The 22,701-nt window shown below is 44.6% G+C and overlaps 2 protein-coding genes across 7 annotated transcripts in view; both read right to left on the bottom strand.

Moving 5' to 3' along the window:
* The window catches only part of UBOX5 (U-box domain containing 5), a 38,316-nt gene extending 16,382 nt beyond the window's left edge, over nucleotides 1-21,934 (bottom strand). For 3 of the 5 annotated variants that reach the window (XM_027622394.1, XM_027622390.1, XM_027622393.1), the window contains exon 1: nucleotides 21,814-21,934. The gene's annotated coding sequence lies outside the window, so the exon portion shown is untranslated. Of the gene's footprint in view, nucleotides 1-16,946; nucleotides 16,995-19,432; nucleotides 19,509-21,813 lie in introns of those variants that run through there. The other 2 variants (XM_027622391.1, XM_027622392.1) reach the window with 2 other exon arrangements.
* On the bottom strand, nucleotides 10,429-21,935 carry FASTKD5 (FAST kinase domains 5). Of its 2 annotated transcripts, XM_027622389.1 has the most exons (3): nucleotides 21,814-21,903; nucleotides 16,947-16,994; nucleotides 10,429-13,267 (listed from the first exon to the last, which is right to left on the bottom strand). In XM_027622389.1, the coding sequence occupies exon 3, from the start codon at nucleotides 13,228-13,230 to the stop codon at nucleotides 10,783-10,785; it is 2,448 nt and encodes an 815-aa protein (XP_027478190.1). In that variant the 5' UTR covers nucleotides 13,231-13,267; nucleotides 16,947-16,994; nucleotides 21,814-21,903; the 3' UTR covers nucleotides 10,429-10,782. The 2 variants fall into 2 exon arrangements, with proteins under 2 accessions (XP_027478190.1, XP_027478189.1); XM_027622388.1 differs by lacking the exon at nucleotides 16,947-16,994 and having other exon boundaries at nucleotides 10,430-13,267; nucleotides 21,814-21,935.
* Nucleotides 21,936-22,701: the final 766 nt, after the last annotated feature.

Genomic DNA, 22,701 nt, shown 5'->3' with positions numbered 1-22,701 from the left:
GAAGAATTCACAGGAGTAATGTTTGAAATGGAGACAACAAAGACGTATGCCTGACCTCATGGACAACTCTGAAACGGGACGGATACGACACACTAATGGTATAATGGACAATGTGTACTGGACTATGGGAGTCAGGAAGCAAGAACAGGAACAGGGGAAAGACACAAGGGATGGGGACCAGTAATAGCCAACACACAGAGACAGGACAGTGAGGCTGGTTTAGGAAATGCTGAATATACCACTTAGCTTCTTAGAAAGGGAGGAGGAGACAGGGATGGAAACGCAGATGCAGATGGGGAGGGCCTTGAATGTTAAGGCCAAGGGGCTTAAGACTACTTTACCTATGGTCCGAGGTAGTGTTTTTCTCCCAAATTGCAGATCAAGAATCAAGAACTCACATTACTGAAACATAACTAGGTTGTTTTTTTTTTAATTAAGTAGAATAGAGTCAGAGTGTACCATCCATGAGGATGGGAAGTGTTTTGTGAAACTTGTGAAATATATAATTGAAACTACATTTCTATCTATTTATTATTATGGGTTGTTTAATCTCTACACCTCATGTGGGGTTCCAAACTCACAGCCCCAAAATCAAGAGTCACATGCTCTACCAACTGAGTCAGCACCATTAGTGTGGGTTTTGATGTAAAAGACATTTCTTACTGAGGACTGTGATAAAAAAAAAAGTTTGAAAGCTACTGGTCAGAAGGAAGTCATAGAAGGCTTCTAACCAGGGAAAGAAATGACACTAATGAAAAGCATGCCATTAACCTCCTAGATGACAAAGCAATTCTGAACCACTTAGAGGCAATTCACCCTTCAAGGGGCTCCCACTATCTTTTTTGTACTACATGAGGGGCTATCTTTGCAAATGGCTTCCTGAAGGCATCAAAGTACACACTATTAAGAAATATACTAGCAATCTCAATTTCTCCCTGGGCATTTTCTTTCTTTAATTTTTTTCTTTATGAGGGAGGGGTATCCTTAAAGAGGAGGAAGGAGGAAAATGAACTATGTATAACATATTACTGTCTCACAAGGATTTCAAAACTACCTTCAAGGAAATTTTTTTTTTTAAAGTAAATTACCCCCAATGTGGGGCTCAAACTCATGACCCTGAGATCAAAGTCACATTCTCTACCGACTGAGCCAGCCAGGCGCCCTGAAAAAAATCTTTTACTCTTAAAGATTTTAATTAAAGTTTTTAAGATCACTGCAGATTCACATGCAGTTGTAAGAAACAATACAGAGATCCCATGTACCCTTTAACCAGTTTCCCCCAATGGTAACACCTTGCATAGCTACTACACGTCCTGTCACCAGGAGGAAGCTGACAACAATACAATCCATGATCTTATTCAATTTCCCTAGTTTACATGTACTCATGCACATGTGCCTGTGGATTCAATTCTATGCAATGTTATCACATATATAGATTTGTGTAATCACTACCACAGTCAAGACAGAGAACAGTTCCATCACAAGGATCTCTGGTACTGTCCTCTAAGAAGCCTTTTATTTTATTTTATTAGATCTTTTTTTTTTTTTGAGAGAAAGAATGAGAGAGAGAGAGAGAGAGAGAGAGAGCACATGAGAGGGGGGAGGGTCAGCAGGAGAAGCAGACTCCCCACTGAGCAGGGAGCCTGATGCGGGACTTGATTCCGGGACTCCAGGATCATGACCTGAGCCGAAGGCAGCCGCTTAACCAACTGAGCCACCCAGGCACCCTGAAGCCTTTTATTTTAAAGATTTTATTTTTAAGTAATCTCTATACCCAATGTGGGGTTCGAACTCACAACCCCAAGATCGAAAGTCAGGTGCTCTACCCACTAAGCCAGTCAGGAGCCCCTAAATCCAAATACCCTATTACCACGTAAGTCTTCAAGTTCTTTACCCAGATCTAAGGCAAGAATGAGGTGCCTGGGGTCAACTGAAGAGTCCAGTGAATCCCACTACCCACACTGTAAGAAACACTTGAGTTGAGGCACCTGGGTGGCTCAGTCGTTAAGCATCTGCCTTTGGCTTGGGTCATGATCCCAGGGTCCTAGGATTGAGCCCTGCATCGGGCTCCCTGCTCAGCAGGAAGCCTGCTTCTCCCTCACCCACTCCCCCTGCTTGTGTTCCCTTTCTCGCTATATCTTTCTCTGTCAAATAAATAAATAAATAAAATCTTAAAAAAAAAAAAAACACTTGAGTGACATGTTTATTCTTGGTGTACCAGCCACTTAAATGATAAATATGACTATATACAAAAACTGCAAAACTATATATAAAATTTTAAAAAGACCACAAGAACAGAAGACTATGATCACACATCTGTTAAAAATCTGTATCTAAAGGGGCGCCTGGGTTGCTCAGTCACCTGGCCATCTGGCTCTTGATTTTCGCTCAAGTCATTATCTCAGGGTCCTGGAATCAAGCCCCATGTCAGGCTCTATGCTCAGCTGGGAGTCTGCTTGAGGATTCTCTCTCCCTCTCCCTCTGCCCCCCTCCCCACTTGCCCATGCTCTCTCTCTTAAATAAATAAATATATCTTTAAAAAAATCTATTATCTAGGAATATGTACACATGAATACTTTGGGAGGTAATGGTGGCCATGCAGAAATTTAAAATATGGAACAGTAGAGTGGTGGGCTACATTTTCCCTTTTGTGTGTTTAAAGTACATGTAAGTAGTTAAACAATTGGACTGGGGTCCTGGGGTCACAGATGATACCAGAGAGGACTGAGGGTGTAGATACAATGCTCAGAGTACTTCTTGCAGTTGACAGTTCCTCCAGGACTGGATGGCCAGATGGAGATAGACCTTTCTCCTCTGCACCCCCTGTACGCAGGCTGATGAAGGGCAAGCGCAAGGGAAGGGCTGAGAAGGGGTACAGAGTAGGCTGATCAACCATGTGGTCTATCTAGGACTGAGGGTTTTTCCAGAATGTGGAACCTTCTGTGATAATACCAGAAAAGCCCCAGGCAAACTGGGACAAGTTGGTCATCCTATCTGGAAGGTTTCTATCTGTACTTCTTTGGAGCTTGAAGCTAAGTAAACCTTCTTATGGTTAAGGACTCAGAACATGGGGGTAGGGAAGTGTGGAGGGATGATTTAGAAGAGAATAAGGTGACCATGACACTTTCTGAACACCTGAGCATCCATCTGCCTTTGGCCTAAAAAGAAGTTGCCATAGCTGAGTTAGACAACCTGATTTTTGAGTCTCACAAAAACGCAATGGAAAGTAATTCTGGCAGATACACATACTTTAAAGACTAGGCTCAAACAGGTTACAGAGGAAAAAAAAGAAGAAAAGATTACCTGTCAAATAAGAGAAAAGCATTTAACCTCAGAGTGGGTGGAATATCAATGCACTGAGCAATTTTATAAATTGGGCACTTCAGCTTTTAAAGAAGTACAATACTTCTTATAATTTCTAAATTGAGTTACTTGTCCATCCATGAAAAAAATGTGACTTGTGTTCATTTTTCTTAGAGCTGGTTAAAATGAAAGGCAGCTGTCCCAGCACATCCCACACAGTCATCCACCAGTGAGAGATGCACAAAAGACCAGAACACAGGTGTGCACCCAGAAAAGGCTTGCAATCCTATATGCTTGGAGCCCAGTCACCCTTCAATGGCTTACTACATGCAAGGCACTCTGCTAGGCACAGGTAGACACAACTTTTACTCTTAAAGAAACTCATAGGCTTGGGGTGCTGGGTGGCTCAGTTGGTTAAGTGACTGCCTTCAGCTCAGGTCATGATCCTGGGGTCCTGGGATTGAGTCCCGTATCGGGCTCCACCTGCTTTGCAAGGAGCCCACTTCTCCCTCTGCCTGCCACTCCCCCTGCTTGTGCTCTTTCTCTGGCAAATAAATAAATAAAATTTTAATAAAAAAAAAAAAGAAAGAAACTCATAGGCTCAAATCAAGGCACTCTTAAAATTAAGAGACCCACAGTCTCAAAACAAGGAGATGAACAAAGGGTTCTACCATTTACTCATCACCTTAATAGTAGGGTCAGCAAAATTCTATGGGAATCCAGGTGAAGCAGCCATGTTCTTCATGTATAAACCTGACCGCTGGACCTTATTCCATCTGTTCTTGCTGCTCTTGAATGCTCAACTTATCTCTGACTACTGACCCTTTCCTCAACATGTAAGTCTCTTCTGCCCTCAACAGCCCACTCAAAAAACCTTGCCTTGGTATTGAGTTTTTCTTAGTGTTGCCAATTTAGCAAATAAAAAAAACTGCCTACTTGTATCTGAAAATCAGATAAATAATGGATTTTCTTCTTTTAGTATACGAATGTCTTGTGTACTATTTGTGACATATGCTAAAAAATTACTTATGCACATTCAGCAAACTAAGAACAGAAAGGAACTTCCTTAACATGATAAAGGGTATTCGTGAGAAACCCATAGCTAATATATTCAATGGTGAATGAAAGAATCCCCCATAAGATCAGGAACAAGAGAAGGATGCCTGCTTTTACCGCTTCTATTCAATTTCATACAAGAAAACCCTAGCCAGAGCAAGTAGGCAAGAAAAAGAAAATAAAAAGGTCTCCAAAGTAGAAAGAAAGAAGCAAAACCACCTTTATCCATAGATTATATGATCCTATATATAGAAAATCCTAAAGAATCAACACACACACAAAAACTGTTACAGCTAATAAAAGAACTAGGCAGGGGCGCCTGGGTGGCTTAGTCAGTTAAGCGTCTGCCTTTGGCTCGGGTCATGATCCCGGGGTCCTGGGATCCAGCCCCACATCGAGCTCCGTGCTCGGCGGGGAGCCTACCTCTCCCTCTCCCACTCCCCCTGCTTCTGTTCCCTCTCTCACTGTGTCTCTGTCAAATAAATGGATAAAATCTTTTTTTTATTTTTTTTAATTTTTTTTAAAGATTTTATTTATTTATTCATGAGAGACAGAGGGAGAGAGAGAGAGAGAGAAGCAGAGGGAGAAGCAGGCTCCCAAGGAGCAGGGAGCCCGATGTGGGACTCGATCCCAGGACCCTGGGATCATGACCTGAGCAGAAGGCAGACACTTAACCATCTGAGCCACCCAGGCGCCCATGGATAAAATCTTAAAAAAAAAAAGAACAAGGCAAAAAATGCAGGATAAATAATTCATTTTTAAACATTAGCAATGAACAATTCATAAAGATGTTAAGATAAAAATTCCATTTACAGTAGCATTAAGAAGAATAAAAATACTTAGGAATAAATGTAACTGGGGAGGTGCAAGACTTATACACTGAAAACTATAAAATGCTGCTGAAAGAAATTTAAAAAAGATATAAATAAATAAAAAGACATCTCCTGTTCATGGATTACAGTCTCAGTACTGTTAAGATTGAAAGATGCCAGAGGTGCCTGGCTGGCTCAGTCGGTAGAGCATGTCACTCTTGATCTCAGGGTCATGAGTTCAAGCACTACACTGGGCATGGAGCCTACTTAAAAAAAAAAAAAAAAGAGAGAAGAAAGAAAGATGCTAAGCACCATTAGTCACTAGGGAAATACAAATCAAAACCACAATGAGATACCACTTCACATTCACTAAGACAGCTATTAAAAAAGAAAAAAAAAAAACAACACAGAAAATAAGTGTTAGCCAAGATGTGGAGAAAGTGGAATCCTAATACACCGCTGTTGGAAATGTAAAATGGTACAGCCACTGTGGAACAGTTTGGCAGGGGGCACCTGGGTGGCTCAGTCAGTTAAGCATCTGCCTTGGACCTGGGTCATGATCCCAGAGTCCTGGGATCGAGTCCCGCATTGGGCTCCCTGCTCAGCGGGGAGCCTGCTTCTCCTCCCTCTGCATCTCCCTTGCTTATGCTCTCTTGCTCTCACTCTCTCTAAAATAAATAAATAAAATCTTAAAAAAAAAAAAAGTCTGGCAGTTCCTCAATAAGTTAAATATAGAATATATAACCCAGCAACTTCACTCATAGGTATATACCCAAAGTACTGAAAACAGGTGCTCAAACAAAAATATGCACATAAGTTTCACAGCAGCACTATTCACAATAGCCAAAAAGTGGAAAAACCCCAGGTCAAACAAATGATGAATGGATAAACAAGGTAGGGGATGTCCACAGAGTGGACTATTTAGCTATACGTAATGAAGAGCTGGCACATGCCATAACATGGGGGAATCTTAGTAACATTATACCAAGTATAAGAAGCCATATACAAAAGGTTACATACTACAGAATTCTACTTTTTGGAAATATCTAGAATAGGCAAATCTACAGAGACAGAAAGCAGATTAGCAGTTGCCAGGGTCTGGGGGAGGCGGAAAAGTGGAGTCACTGCTTATATGGGTATATGGAGTTTTCTTCTGGGGTGAAAAAATGTTCTTGAACTAGATTGTGGTGGATTGGTTGCACAACAGCATCAATGTACTGTCACTGATATTCACCCTTAAAAAAAATGGCCAATTGGGCGCCTAGGTGGCTCAGTTGGTTAAGCAACTGCCTTCAGCTCGGGTCATGATCCTGGAGTCCTAGGATCGAGTCCCACATCAGGCTCCCTGCTCTGCGGGGAGTCTGCTTCTCCCTCTGACCCTCTTCCCTCTCGTGCTCTCTATCTCTCATTCTCTCTCTCTCAAATAAATAATAAAATAAAATCTTTAAAAAAAAATGGCCAATTTTATCTGTATTTTACCACAAAACATTATCCATTATGTATCTGAAATTCAAATTTAACTAGGCATTCTGTGTTTTATCTGGCAATCCTAGCCCCACTCTGTATCCTGCTCAAGGTTCCCCTTCTCTTCAAAGGTTCTCAAGGAACTGCCTCAACATTTGCAACCTTAACTCTCAACATTCAACAGGTGTGCAGTCTGGTTTACGCCCTGACAATCCAATCAAACTGCTATTGCTAATGTCATCAGTGATGTCCAAGTTGCCAACTTTACTGGAGACTTTTGTTTTTGTTTTTTAAAGATTTTATTTATTTGACAGAGAGAGAGACAGTGACAGCCAGAGAGGGAACACAAGCAAGGGGAGCGGGAGTGGGAGAAGCAGGCTCCCTGCTTAACGACTGAGCCACCCAGGTACCCCGAGATTTTTGGTTCTTGCCATAACTGCTCTCTCCCTAGCAACCGACATGGTGCAAATTCTTTTTTTTTTTTTTTTTAAGATTTTATTTATTTGAGAGAATGAGAGAGAGAGCAAGCACAAGGGGGAGGAGGGGCAGAGGGAGAGGGAGAAGCAAACTCCCTGCTGAGCAGGGAACCCGACCAGGGGCTTGATCCCAGAACCCCAGGATCACGACCTGAGCCAAAGGCAGCCACTTAACCGACTGAGCCACCCAGGCGCCCAAATCCTCTCCTTTTTGCAATATTCTCCTTTCCCACTGGCTTCTGTGCAGTGAAAGGTTAACTCGGCAGGTTTGGGGTGTTCAAATCCTGCACATTCTAAAAAATACCTGACCCTTTGCCAGCTCCTTGGAGCTAATCTCTAAGCGTTTGGAACATCCTTCCAAAGACTGTCTGCATAGGGTGCCTAGGTGGCTCAGTCGTTAAGCATCTGCCTTCAGCTCAGGTCATGATCCCAGGGTCCTGGGATCGAACCCCGCATCGGGCTTCCTGCTCTGCGGGAAGCCTGCTTCTCCCTCTCCCACTCCCCCTGCTTGTATTCCCTCTCTCGTCGTCTGTCAAATAAATAAATAAAATCTTAAAACAAAAAAAAAAAGACTGTCTGCATTTACCTGAGACCTTGGCCACAGCAGAGAGCCTACCCTACCAATGTGATTTATGGTAGGAGCCTTGGGCCAGGTCAGTTGGACCTCTGAAGGGGGCAGGGACTGGATAACTAAGGTCAGCCATGTGGGCACTCTATGCCTACTTGACTGACCCCCAATAAAAACTGTGCACAGGCTCCAGTGAACTACCCTGATTGGCAATATCGGTAAATGTTGGCAAACATCATTGCTGAGATGAAATTAAGAGCTGTCCAGGGGGTACCTGGCTGGCTCAGTCGGTTAAGCGTCTGCCTTCGGCTCAGGTCGTGATCCCGGGGTCCTGGGATCAAGCCCCGCATCGGGCTCCCTGCTCCGTGGGAAGCTTGCTTCTCCCTCTACCCCTCCATCCTGCTTGTGATCTCTCTCTCTCAAATAAATCAATAAAATTTTGAAAACAAAAGAAAACAAAACAAAAAAGAGCTGTCCATGTGACTGCACTGGAAGAGGACAACTAAAGCTTGTGCCCGGTCTCTCCTAGACTCTACACTATGTGCCTCTTTCCTTTGCTGATTTTAATCTGTACCCTTTCATTGTAATAAACCATAACTCTGAGTATAATAAGCTTTTACGAGTTCTGTGAATCCTTCTAGTGAGGGTGGTATGGGGCCCCTTGACAGACTTGTTACCATTTTCCCTAAGTCTGATTATCTCTTCTTTTTTTTGTCTTTACTCCTGGGTCCCCTTGGCTTCGCCCTCCCTATAAATGCTGGTATTCTACTCTTGGTTATGTTCCCTTCCCTGCTCCACAACTATAATAATGTCCTTCCCACCTATCCCAGGCAATTTCATTCACTTGTGGTTCTGATTGCCACCTGTCCTCATCCCCATTTGAGACTCCAGCCTGGGTATTTCTGCCTGGAAGCTCATCTTAGCATCACCAGGTCAGATTAACCCTCACCCAAACACCTTTCCTGCTTTGGTTCCAGTTTTAGTTTCTGACTCCCTATCAGTGTAGTAGGCACTAAAATCCTCATTCCCAGGGGCGCCTGGGTGGCTCAGTTGGTTAAGCGTCTGCCTTCGACTTGGGTCATGGTCCCAGGGTCCTGGGATCAAGCCCCGTGTTGGGCTCCCTGCTCAGTGGGGAGCCTGCTTCTCCCTCTCCCTCTGCAGCTCCCCCTGCTTGTGCTCTAATAAATAAAATCTTGAAAAGAATAAAATAAAATCCTCATTCCCTAATCAAGCAATTAGCAAGTCTTGCCTTTTTCTCCTTCCAAACATCTCTGAAACCGAGACTTTCCATTCCCATAGTTCTGGCCCTCATTAGCTCTCACCTGAGCTCTTGCACACATCTGTGAAATATTATCCCTAATATATCTCATGCATCCCCACCCCCAATCTAGTTCTATCCTTTTTACCTAACAATTCTAAAACATGAATCTGCCCAATTATTCCTACTTAAACTCCTTTAGAGGCACCCCAGCCCCTGTAGACTTAGGCGCTTTAGCAACACTGTAAGTTGTGACCCAGATCCACACTCTCTCTACCCACACCCTCTGCCTTCTTTCCACCCCAACTCTCCAGCAATGTGCAACCACTCTAAATTCCCAGACCATACTTACTAAACATTATCATCTCTATGCCATGACCCATTCTAGGCACTGTAGATAAATTAGTTAACTAGACACAGTTAACTCAAAGGGCTATCTTCCAACAGGGAAACCAGTAAGTAAACAGAGTAATTTCTGATACTGCTGAGTGCAGTGAGGAAAATGAAGCTGAAGATGACAGAGCACAATCAAAAGCCAACGGGGATATTGTTTTAGCATGGGCAGGGAAGTGGCCTTTGGGAGGAAACCTGAATAATGGTGGGATCCCTCCCTTTTTAAAATTCTCAGACCCCAAATGTTTACAAAGTTGCTTATATATATACTGGATCTATATACACAGAATCTGTATGTACAATCTCTTTAGCTTATGGCTCTAATACAACCAAACCTGAAGCCCACTAGACTTCCTATCATGGGAGGTAATGCATTTCCTTCTTGTCTGAGCTACTTATCATGAAAAACATTCTACCTGGTCATCAGATTTGGGAATCACTGGCCCAAGAGGCTTTCATTTAATTCTACTCTTCTACGTCCAATTTTAGGGAGAAAATATCCGGGCGGAAGGTAGGGGGAGAGTTTAATGCAAGAGAAGTAGAAACGCAGAAGAGGAGGGCTAGAGGATGACATTAAGCTCACTAAATCTGAAATGGCTGTTGTAAACAGGAAGAACCAGCAACTAAGGACAACCAACCAAATGTCAATGCGAATGAGATTTTAATTTTAAAGGGAGAAGAAAACACGCATGGGGGAAAAACCCTGAAATGTAAATGAAACTGTAAAAGATTCTTATTTAACTTTATTTTAAAGTATGCTCCACATCAAACGTGGGGCTTGAACTCACGACCCTGAGATCAAGAGTCACATGATCCACCGACTGAGCCAATCAGGTGCTCCAAAAGATTCTTATTTTAAAACAAAGTATATGAAAACCATTTTCAAAAAATTGGCTTTGAAAATGTCTGACTACACTTTTATCTTTTTTTTTTAAAGATTTTATTTATTTATGACAGACAGAGAGACAGCGAGAGCAGGAACATACGCAGGGGGAGTGGGAGAGGGAGAAGCAGGCTCCCAGCTGAGCAGAGAGCCCGATGCAGGGCTCGATCTCAGGACCCCGGGATCATGACCTGAGCCAAAGGCAGACGCTTAACTGACTGAGCCACCCAGGCGCCCCTACCTACACTTTTATCTTAAAAATTCAAAATCATCGTGAGGTAAGGCCAGTCAAGAGAGTAAGAAAAATATGATAGGACTTGAAAACAGGGCACATTAAGAGGTTTATTAGTCACCTGCACAAATTAGCGACAACTTGTCCAACTGGGCCTGGTTACAATTGATCCACAGTAACACTAACTTCACTCTGCCGTAGACAAAGAGCACAGCAAAGTCTCCTCAACAGAGGATTTGGTTACCAAACCTATATTCCGGCTTTTATAACGGTTTCCCAACACCTTGCACAGCACGTCTCTACAGCATTTACGAGTCACAATGTCCCTGAAAGCCCTTCAGAGAGCAGAGGTGAACACCTTCTCATGGAGGAACATCAGCTTTTCTAAGCGAGTTCGTTTCAGGAGTGGGAGCCATTCCCAGTGGAATAACTCGACCACACGGTATCCGAGCTGCTTCAACTGCCGCCTCTTCATGTTGTGCAATCCAAGCAGATCCCTGGAACCGTAGCAGTACTGGTTCTTGTTTGTCAACTGAATAGCCAGCCTCACATGTGGGGCCTGCACGCAGGCTGAGGGATGAGGGCCCGCCATCTCCATGGCCCCCAATCTGTCTGCCACACTGCCAGGGGAGCTCCCCAAATGCATGGCCACATTCTCGAATTCCCTTGCCTGCTGCTCAGTCTCTGACTCAATTTCTCCCTGGAAATGTCTTCTTGATTTCCCTTTTAGAAGCTGATTCATCAAATCATCTGTAAGGCTGACTCCCACGTGCTTCAGCCTCAATCTGGCTTCATCTTCAATTGATATGGCTTCTTTGTTAAATGGTAATGGCTTCAAGTTAACATCAAGCTGGACCTCTAAGTCAGAAGATCGGGTATGAGGCAGAATCATATGGTGTTTGATGTACTGGGGCCCACCCAACATGTTCTCAAGTAAAAAGAGAGCTTCTATGAATTCAGGCTTTGAGCACATATCCCTCCTTGCTAAATTCCACAGCATTTCCGACCCCTCTTGCTGAAGGTGAGCACTAAGACGATTGCCTCTGTAATCCAGACACTCAATGCCAACTGTACCATCAAGAGTATACAACTCCTTAGTGAGTTCGAACTTACTTCTCTCCTGAGCTAACCTGATGAACTCTGGACTCAAAGCAAAGTTGATGAGCTCTAACGGAAAGTACTCAGAAAATGCCAGGCCCAGCAAGCAGGTGAGCAGGTGTTCTGGGTATCGCTTGAACTCAGGCATCTTTCTGTGAATCTCATTTATCAGACTAGAATAAAACTCTTCTGTATTGGGTGGCTTGTAATTCAGAGTTCCAAATGACCACAGAATCTTGGCTACATCCTTACTTCGACAGTATGCCACCCTAGGAGGCAAAGAAGCAGCCACAGCATTCATTAGCCCTTCATCCAGGATGCGCAGGGCTGAGCAAGCAAGAGTCAGGTGCATGACACCCTGAACTCCTAGAAAAGGAATTCGTTGAGGAGCAATCTGGCCAAATTGCTTCATGAAATTTATGTGATCCACGTGAGTGAAACGGAACATTTTAAGAATATTCACTAAGGCATAATTACTCAGATGCTGCATGTCAGCACAAGCCAAGTCTCCAAGTTTCCGCATGACATATTCAGAGAGACTACTACTTGATTTAAAGAACCCCAAACAGATTGTACCAATCTCCTCTAAATTGATCAAATCTATATATTTGAGGATCAATGATTCCAGTTTTTGCATGAGGTCTTGGGGTACCTGACGACTTTCACCTATAATATAAATTAAGTGAATCAGCTGGGATAAGGATAGATCGTTCCAGTGTAAATTAAGATAACTAAAAAAGATTTTTAAAAACCGGGGTACTCTGCGGCCCAAGTACCGCCAGAGGTCGGCCACCAGGAGAAGTTGATCCAGACTCATGTCCCACACCTTAGCACAAAGTCTGATTTCACACACATCGAGCACTGAATGGGAGTAAGGGATTCCTAAACTGACAAAGGCTTTCAAAATATTGATCAGATCTGGGACTTCAAAGAGCTGTATGTTTTTCACACTCAGCTGGCAGAGCAAAGCAAAGCTGGTACTGGACAGCACAACAGGACGCTGCTCTGCAGGCAGAGAGCTCAGCTTACAGAAATAATCAGCAATGACTTGAGGCTGGAGATTATCTTGATAAACTGTGACTCTGTGCAGAATGAGTTCACCTTCTGAAACAGAAAGGGGCTCACAAGTCTCCGGTCTGCTATAGCTGTGCAGCTGGTATTCTGGTCTTAGCTGGAGGAAACCTCGGGGGTCTTCAAAGGAATCAAACGTTTCTATATCGTCTTCAACAACTCCCACGGCCCGGGGGGAGCCGGGCTTCAGTGGGCTGGCCCGAGAGGCAGAAGCCCTGCTGGATTCCGAACCTGGGAGGGCGCTGCTGGTTGTCAGGAGCCTCCGAGAAGAGGAAGCGCTATGAATGTTCTCAACTTTTTCGGCAGGCCGGCAGAGGCCGCTGTGTTCTGCAGGGTCCTGTCCCCCCTTCCAGGCGCAGCTTCCCACATTCCAGTACATCACACTCTGGGTCGCACTGTAGGCAAAAGGATGGCAAAACGTTCGGTATCCTAAAGGTTTTAACAACTTGAGGGTGGCTGCCGTTCTGGGGTCAGTAGCGATCGTTCTGGCAGTCAGAACACAGTCCTCACGAGTTTGTCCAGGCAATTTCTTGTTTGCATGGTGCTTGATTAGAGCTGGACGGGGAGGCGTTCCACAGAAACTGCCTGGAAATCTTCGGCAGATCGCAAGAGCCATGGGTCACAAATGACTGGGCCAGAATTGGTGGCAGATACTGAAAAAAGGGTAGATGAAGAATAAGTGGCTTCCACCTATCACAATACCAAAACGCACACATTTTAAGAAAGGGATTAAGCTACACTGCTGTCCACTCAAGTAAGTTCCATGCTATTGAATGCCCAAACCACAAGACAGCACACATCAAGGATAAACTCCTTCTCCTTGGTATCAAGGCATAAAGGGCCCACTTGGAGAGTAAGAATGTTGGTAAAAGCTGCTGTGCTAACTCCAAAAGTAAAAAGTGGGATCTGGTGTAAAGTTTAATTACGCCCACGACAACCCTCCTTGTTCCTAAGGTATGAAGCTCTTGATGACGGGATTCTGTTCTAATGCTGCTCCTACACCTTTTAGAAGATGCCTGTCTCCTCTCCAGGAGGCTTATCAGATACCGAATCGCTATCACAGAGCAATCACGCAATTGGAACATATACTCAAAAACTCATTTTGGTGGGAGAAGGCAGAAGGCCAATGCACTCTGCTCATTGTCGATTCACGGGTGGGAAGCAAAAAGCATCTCAAAGTTGGGCTCGGGGTTCAGGGAACACCAGGTCACACATCTGCCCTGCTGACATGCAAGGCAGGAGCACAGTTCTCCTCCAGGGGTGGCTGGTCAGCAATGTGGCCAGTGAGTCAGATGCTGATTACGACCCTGCCTCTGAGCAGCGCAGGTCCCACTGTACCCCCGCCAGTCGAAACCCTGAGAGGCTACGACACTGACTCTGCTATACTCCTGTTTTCTCTAAAGGCTTTTAGCTTTCCTTCCACTTGAGAAATGCCAAAGCCTGACAAGCAAAACCCAGTGAGCCCTGAGCTGCCAAGATGTGGACCAGATAGGGTTGTTGCTGCCCATGATCCCTTGCAGGTTCTGAGGGTGCCAGAGTGACTTTCTGAAATTCCTGCCCAGCTCCCTGGTCAGCCCCTTCTCTCCAGAGCCCACAGCAGGAGAACCAGGTGGCCACAGGGCAGGCCAGTGGCTATGTTCGGGTAGTCCAGCTATACAGGCTTCTCTGGATGGCAAGAGTGTATGCTTTAATTTCTTTGTGAACCACAGTAGAATTCTATCACATTAAATCTTTATACACTTAGTTCTTTTACTGTGGCCTGTGGACCATTCTGTCCACTAAGTTTCAATCTATCGGTCCAGATATTACAGACCAGGTGTCAGCAAGCGATGGTCCACGGGTCCAAACCTATCCCTCCACCTGTTTCTTAGGTAAAGTTTTATCTGAACATAGCCAGGCCACACATTACATATTGTTTATGCCTGCTTTCTCACTACAAGAGTAAAACTGAGTAACTGTGGCAGAAAAACACACGGCCTACAAAGTATAAAATATTTACTATATGGCCCTTTACAGAAAAAGTTGGCTATAGACGATTAGTTTATGCCTATGAATGCAGATGGCCAATTTTTTAAAAATTAGAAAACATTAGGAAAATAGTACTGAAATAACTTTTCCTTTAATAGTTAGAGATAATTGGAAATTTATGCCTCAAAATAGTCACGAGGAATCTCAACCAATATTGCACCACAGGCATGCTAGGAACAAAAGAGAGCAAGTAACAGAACTCTCCCGTTGACAGAATAGGGTTTGTTTTTTTTTTTAAGATTTTTTATTTATTTTTTGGGGGGGTGGGAGAGGGACTGGGGGAGAGGGAGAGAAAGAGAAGTGGGGGGCAGAGGGAGAGGCAGAGAATCTCAAGCCGACTCTGCACTTAGCACAGAGCCCCACCTCACAACCCTGAGATCATGACTTGAGCTGAAACCAAGAGTTCAACCTTAACTGACTGAGCCACCAGGGTGCTCTGACAGAATAGGGCTTTTAAGAAGACCTGCTTTAGAACCTGGAATCTACATCTGGCTCAACAGAATTTGCAAATAAAGCCATAAACCATTCAAATCTGTAGACTTTCATCTCATCTTGGGAACTAGTTTGAAGTAACAACAACAAAAGACAAAACATTTTTTTACAAAATAACTGTGCTCTAAAGAAAAAACTGGCGCCTGGCTGGCTCGGCTGGTAGAGTATGCAACTCTTGATCTCGGGGGTTTTAAGTTCGAGCTCCACACTGGGTGCAGATTAGTTAAAAATAAAAAATCTTTAAAAAAACATAAAGCAAAAAACTGAAAACAATTCAGATGTCCACTGGGAAGTAGAGGGCTGGTTTATAGGATAAGTGTATGGCAGGCATCAACATGAGAAAAAGCACATACAAATATACAGTGGAACAAACAGAACACAAATGAGTGCCATCACCTAAAAAATTTATATAAAAGGAAAGTAATTATATGGCTTTTTGGTGGGGAGACTTTCTGTTATATCTTTGATAAAATAACTTTTCCCCGTTCTATTGACATTGAAACCGTTAATACAGAAAAGTATACGAGTTTAACAAATGCCTTTATAAATACTTTTTTTTTAAGATTTTATTTATTTATTTGAGAGAGAGAATGAGATAGAGAGAGAGCATGAGGGGGGGAGGGTCCGAGGGAGAAGCAGACTCCCTGCTAAGCAGGGAGTCCGATGCGGGGCTCGATCCCGGGACTCCAGGATCATGACCCGAGCCGAAGGCAGTCGCTCAACCAACTGAGCCACTCAGGCGCCTATAAATACTTTTAAAAGTGCATTAAATAACTTAAATTACTTCAATAAATACTAAGAGTACTTTTTTTTTTTTAAAGACTTTATTTATTTGAGAAAGAGAGACACAGACAGCGACAAAGATAATGAGAAGAGAGCATGAACAGGGAGGAGAGGGAGAAGCAGGCTCCCGCTGAGCAGGCTCAGCGGGAGCCTGCCGTGCAGGGGGAGCCTGCCGTGGAGTTCAATCGCAGGACTCTGGACTCATGACCTGAGCTGAAGGCAGACGCTTAACCAACTGAGCCACCCAGGCGCCCCTACCTAAGAGTACTTAATGAAATTACTGTGCATGGTCCTCAAATGAACAAAAGAACCATTTGGAAAATGGAAAAAAACCATCTCCTCGAACATCAATGTTTGAGTGGTATCGATTCTGTATTTTGAATTAACGTGGTTCTTTTTGATTTGTAAAAATACAGCTTAAGTCCCAAGATGGAAAAAACAACAGCCACAATCATCTTAGGGCCTCCTCTGTGCCAAGCCTAGTATATGCTTCTCATTTATTTATTTTTGTTGTTTTGTTTTTTATAAGAGATTGTATTTTTTTATTTGAGACAGAGAGAGACAGCGCACGAGTGGTGGTGGGGGGGGGAGCAGCAGACTCCCTGCTGAGCAGGTAGCCCTATGCGGGCTTGATCCCAGGACCCTGGGATCAGGACCTGAGCCGAAGGCAGATGCTTAATCAACTGAGCCACCCGGGCGCCCCTAGTATACGCTTTTTAAATCTGCATTAGTTCCAATCCTTACAACCTCTCTGTAAGGTAGGTCTTATTATCTCTATATTGTGGATGAGGAAAAGGACACTTCACAAGGTTAAGAAACCTGCTGAAGGTTACACAGCTAAGGGATGGAGTGAGGTTTGACATCAAAGACTGTCTTGATTCCAAAATCCACAGTGCAGGTGTATTCTAGACAAGAGGAGTCAGACTCCAGACAAAGAAGTGGGGAGGACCCGGGGAGAACAATCTACAGGGTTTCCAGACGCCAGGAAGCTGGAGGGTTAGAATGGGTGAACTCAAAAGCCCCTCTCACCTCTAATACGAGCAAACCTCGGATGTAGCGTTGTTCGGTTCCAGACCACTGCAATAAAGTGAGTGTCATGATAAAGTGAGTCAAAGGAATTTTCTGGTTTCCCAGTAAACACAGAAGTTATGCTTATACCATACTGTAGTCTGTCAAATGCGCGACAGCATTATATCTAAAAAACAACAGACATATCTTAATTATAAAATGCTTTACTGCTAAAAAAAATGCTAACCATCATCTGAGCTTTCAGCAAGTCATAACCACTGATCACATATCACCATAACAAACACAATAATAATAAACAACATTTGAAATATTGCAAGAATTACCAAAATGTGGGGCGCCTGGGTGGCTCAGATGGTTAAGTGTCTGCCTTCAGCTCAGGTCCTGATCCCAGGGTCCTGGGATCGAGCCCCGCATCAGGTTCCCTGCTCAGCGGGAAGCCTGCTTCTCCCTCTCCCTCTCCCACTCTCCCTGCTTGTGTTCCCTCTCTTGCTGTGTCTCTGTCAAATAAATAAAATCTTAAAAAAAAAAAAAAAAGAATTACCAAAATGTGACACAGAGATAGGAAGTGAGGAAATGCTGTTGGAAAAATGGTAAAAACAGACTTGTTCGACACGGGGTTGTCATAAACCTTCAATTTGTAAAAAACTCTCTCTGTAAAGTGCAATAAAGTGCAAAATGAGCTATGCCTGTAGTCTAGGATCTGACCTATCACTATCGTTAGTTTATACCGCTTACAAAAAGAACAAAGAGAAGATCTCAAAGACCGAAATCTACAGGAAGGAATGGGTATACCAGATATCCCGTCATCGAGGTAAGGAGAAGTACCATAACTGAAGACCTGGAAGTTGGCAGGGGAGATAAGGGATCCCGAATTTAGGGCTCAACTCAGGAGAGAAGAAAAAGGAAACCCCAGGATAATGATGAAGATCCCAATACTGAAACAGTGAGCAGACATAAAGAGCAACCAGTTCATGCCAGAGGAGGTAAATATTACCAAGGAGAGAGGTTTATACTTCTGAGGAATAATCTGGGGACGGACAAGCAATTGGTAGACAGAAAACCAAGCCAGTAACAACAGTGACAAAAATTATTAACTCCAGGAAAACAAAAAAGTTGTGTAAGACAGAAAATGGTTCCCCGCTCAGCTATAAATATTTACATAATCTTATTGATATAAACCTTGAATATCAGCTTAACCAAAAATTATGAGCAAACTATATATGGAGGATGCAGGGAGGGGAAGAGGAATAGGGGAGGCTGGGTAGTGAGGCCAGAGCCTCAAAGCCCATAATAAAGAAGTCAAAGATATAGATACTTCCTAGAAATCAAGAAACAGCAACACAAATACATTATTTAGAAATAATGCAGATTTAAAAAGCGCATACTGGGGTGCCTGGATGGCTCAGTCGTTAAGTGTCTGCCTTCGGCTCAGGTCATGATCCCCGGGTCCTGGGATAGAGCCCCGCACAGGGCTCCCCGCTCAGCGGGAAGCCTAGCCTCCCCCTCCCACTCCCCCTGCTTGTGTTCCCTCTCTCACTGTCTCTCTCTCTCTCTGTCAAATGAATAAATAAAATCTTTAAAAAAAAAAAGAAAAAGAAATATACTGATAAATGCCAAAAGAAACAAGAGTGGAAAGTGCCTCCACGGAACAAAAAAGGAGGGAAAAAGAAAGGGAATTAATATTTGGTGTTATAAGTTCCATCAAACTATTGGACTGTGTAAACCATGTCCAAATTTGACAAAAATTAAATTTGCCAAACGCATGTACTAACAGGAAGTTAAGGTATTCTTCAAGAAGACAGTGTTCAAAGAAAGTAACCTTAAGTTTCAAGGAAAATGTTGAAAAGTTTTTCTAGTCCAAGCAATTCCTACTGTCTATAGAACTTTCTTATGGATGCCCAGTAACAGAAATGATGACAAAGAATCGTAGAAGCATGCAAAGCCAACTGCAAATGGCAAATAGGAGCTACTTACTTTTTCACCATGCAACTTTTAGCATAACTCCTGAGACACGTATCTACATATACAGGTCTGAAATATAATCACTTCAGAAGTCTGGTCTTGAGTACTGTGGAGAAGGAAAGGAAAGAAGCAAAGGGAAGATACAGAACCCATAAAGCAGAACAGTGAGGAGAAAAGGCACTGCAAAGGAGAGGTTGTCAGATGTGTTTGCCCAGAGAAAACACAGCTGGGTTTGTTAGTTTCTCCTTACTTAAGGACTCCCAGGGAATCCTTAGGAAAGATGGAAAGGGAATACTATGAGATGCCCAATCAGTAACTCCTGACACCTTCTCTAGAGGTTCAAAGACATGTGACATCAGCACAAAGCTCCTTTCCTAGTTTAAGTGTATAAACTAAACTATATGTATGTTCTCCTCCCCATCTCCTCTTTAGGGGACCTAACAAACCAGAATGGAGCCTCAGAGACCCCTGGCACTGCCCAACCGCCCTGAATGATGTGATTTCACAGGAGTGAAGCCTCTTACCTTTCACCTTCCAGGTACAGGTCTGAGCAAAGTCGAATAGCTTCATTTAAACTATAGTCCAGAAGTTAGAGGAAGGGAGCCAGATGAGGAAGACAGCCATGCTAACTGTAGATTAAGTATATGACACTCTCAGCATGTCCAATTCACCAGTTACGGGATCTCCTCTCTTAATTCTGATTACTGTCCTTTTGCTAGAAAGGTTTAAACCCCGCACGCCCTGATAAAATTGCCACAAAAAATGGATACTTCAAAGTCTAATCTTGTCTTAGCAAATAATTTGTTGAGTAACCCTGAGAATTAAAACAAAAAACTAAATTTCTCTAGGTGTTGAGAGTCTACAGAACTTTAATGCCCCTGGTGAGGGCTTAGAGACTGACCTAAGGACCCTTAGCTGTTAATGCAAACGCTAACTGGGCTAGACTCTTCCGTGCTTCGGTTTCCACACAGGAGCAGAGCCTACAAGAGGGATCTACTACTACTATGAAGGTCAAACACTACTGCTAAGGTGTTTAGGTCAAGGTAAGTATCACCCAGAGTTAAGCGAAACCAAAACCAAGTCTAACAGACCATCCCCTCCACTTTGTTCCAGTTTGCACTTTTTTTTTTTAAGGGAGGAAGAGAATATTAGGCAGGCTCCACACCCAACACAGAGCCCCACCCAGGCTCGATCTCACAACCCTGAGATCAGGACCTGAGCCGAAAGCAAGAGTCAGAGGCTTCACCAACTGAGCCACCCAGGCACCCTCTAGTTTCTGTTCTTTTTGGAGAAAACAGCACATCACAATTATCTGTGAAACTTTTTTTTTTTTCTTCAGTTTATATAGCCCTCTTCTCCCCTTTCTAAGCCTCTGCTATTCCTCTATCAGAATGGCAAGAAGGGCCTGGGTAGATACAGTCTGACAAGACCCCACAGATGATTCTGTTAGAGCTACTGCTCTTAAAAAATGTGTCACAACACTCTGTCTTTAGAAAATCTCTGGGTTTAACAACAGAGAGCAGGCACTCATGTCCTCTCAGCCCGTTGCGAGTGGAGCTACTAAAGGAATGACCAAAGCCTTGCAAGTAGAGAAATATCTGCATCCAAAGTCATGTCAACTGGTCAACTCAACCAAATACTTGGTTTTATCTATTCTAGCTTTGCTAGGCTGAGCAGTACAGGTTTTCAGGCAGTTGAAAGGGAAACTTCAGAATTCTCTGATATCAAAGTTGACTTATCTGCATGACGAGTGACAAGACCCTGTTGGGAATCAGAAAAGTAATGGGGAATGAATGGGGAAGAAAATCATACTGTCAAATAAACTAGGCCTGCACAACCGCCAAAGGCCTCCCTGTCTCTGCTGTATTATGCAACACTGAGTCTTCAGATTTTATTTTGGGCTACTAGGCAGCAGCGAACTCCCCAGAGCTTGCCTGAGGCCATTCAGAGCAGTGAGCTGGAGAATCTGGTTGTGGTAAAGCAGCTGTTCTTACTACTCACAAAGTGTGAGCAAGGTGCAGAAAACAGGAATTAACATCCCAGCTGCAACAAATGACTAGAGCACGGAACACCAGACACACTGGTGCTAAAGCACTTGGCCACCAGCTCCACAGGATGAAGCGCTATTCGAGCGTTTACAGTGAGTGAGCAAAGAAGCATGGACTGAGGAAGTGGATGAGTAACTGGTATAAAGAGGACCCAAAGCTCCGTGGGTCAGGACAGAAGAGCTGTGTCATGATTTGTACGGAAAGAGAAAGGGCAATTATTTTTCTTATCTCTGGAGAGGAAAGGGAGGAAGACGTCGATAATACCCTTAGTTAGGTCTGTGCAACTAGAAACCGTCTGTTAAAAATGGGGACGAGGTATACGTCGTATTGATACTTACTGAAGACTCAGGTTGACCCAGTACTAAGCAAAATACCGTAGGATTTTAAGGCTCAAATTGTGGCCTGCGGACCAGAGGCATCAGGCTCACCCTCACCTGGAAGCTGGTGAGCAATGCATAACCTCGGACCCTACCGCAGTCCTACGGCCACAATCTCCAGATCCCCAAGTGATCAGCCCGCACGTGAAAGTGCGATAAGAAGTGCGGCAAAACACCTCACTGCATTCCCCCAACAGCCCTGCGAGGCAGGCAGTTATTATCTCCGTCTCCGAGAGGAAAAGTCAAGGTTCAGACGAACCGTTTGCCCAAGGTCACAGAATTCTGGAGTGGCGGGGTCGCCGAGATGCTGCCTAAAGCGGGCCTGCGAGAGGAGTCCGCAGCCGGGCCCGGAAGCGCGGAGCCCGGCCTCGGCGCGTGCCCGGCCCTGCGCCGCCCAGGACGGGAGAGGCGGGCCAAGCGCCAGGCGGGCAGGGAGCGGGAGCGGCCGCCGCGACCTCCTCCCTGGGCGCCGCCACTCACCTGAGCCTGGCGAACGCGGGCGCCGCAACACCAGACCCCGGATCCCGCGGGAACGCCGCGCCACCACGACTCCTCCAGCAACACCCGCACCTCACAGCCCCACTTCCGGCCAACTGCCCGCTACTTCCGCCTGCTGCGCTGGTGACGGGTGCGGCCGAGGCTCAAAAGACACTGTCAGCGTTTTCCAAGGACGTTTTCCAGTGGAGGACGTTGCTAACAGGACGCGGGAGTCTAGGACCTGCGGAGGGGAAGCAGCGCCGTGGAGGGACCGCGCTGGAAGTCGCTGAATAGCCCTGACACTGGTTCGAATCCCAGATCGCCACTCAGGGTTTTATAGCCTTGGAGAAGTCACATCAACTATCTAAGCCTAGTTTCCCAACTGTATGGTGAGGATAATCACGCATCTGTAATAGAGATGCATCTGTGAAGCGCTCTCAGGAGAAGAGTTAGTGATGGATAGCCGAGCCAGTTAGGAGAAATGGATGTGAGGAGTTGGAGCTGGAGGAGGCCTGTGCATATACTGATGAGCAGGGTCATCATTTACCTCCCTGGGTAGAGGGGCTCACACCTGAGCCACTGTCAGCAACTAGCAAGGAAGAGACCCTCCAGGAGGGCCTGGTCCCGGACTGCTGTTCTGGGGGGGGAGCTTGAGAACTGCCGGTTGGGTTTGTCATACCTTGTCAGTGCCTCGGTTGCTGGTCCACCTATCCTAAGTGCTGTGAAGGAGACTTGAGAACTGACGCTCCTTCCAGGGCACCATCTTGTCAGGGAGGCAAAAACCAATGCAGGGAGGACACTTTACTGCAAATGAGGTGCAAGCCTGGCATCCCAATTCCTGAGCTCTCCGGAGGGCAGTTTGCCTGATTCTCTCACTTGGACCAGACCAGA

This window comes from Zalophus californianus, chromosome 8 (genome assembly GCF_009762305.2).
Source record: "Zalophus californianus isolate mZalCal1 chromosome 8, mZalCal1.pri.v2, whole genome shotgun sequence".
In the NCBI taxonomy this organism is placed as follows: domain Eukaryota; kingdom Metazoa; phylum Chordata; class Mammalia; order Carnivora; family Otariidae; genus Zalophus; species Zalophus californianus.
This window is presented reverse-complemented; position numbering and strand designations above follow the sequence as displayed.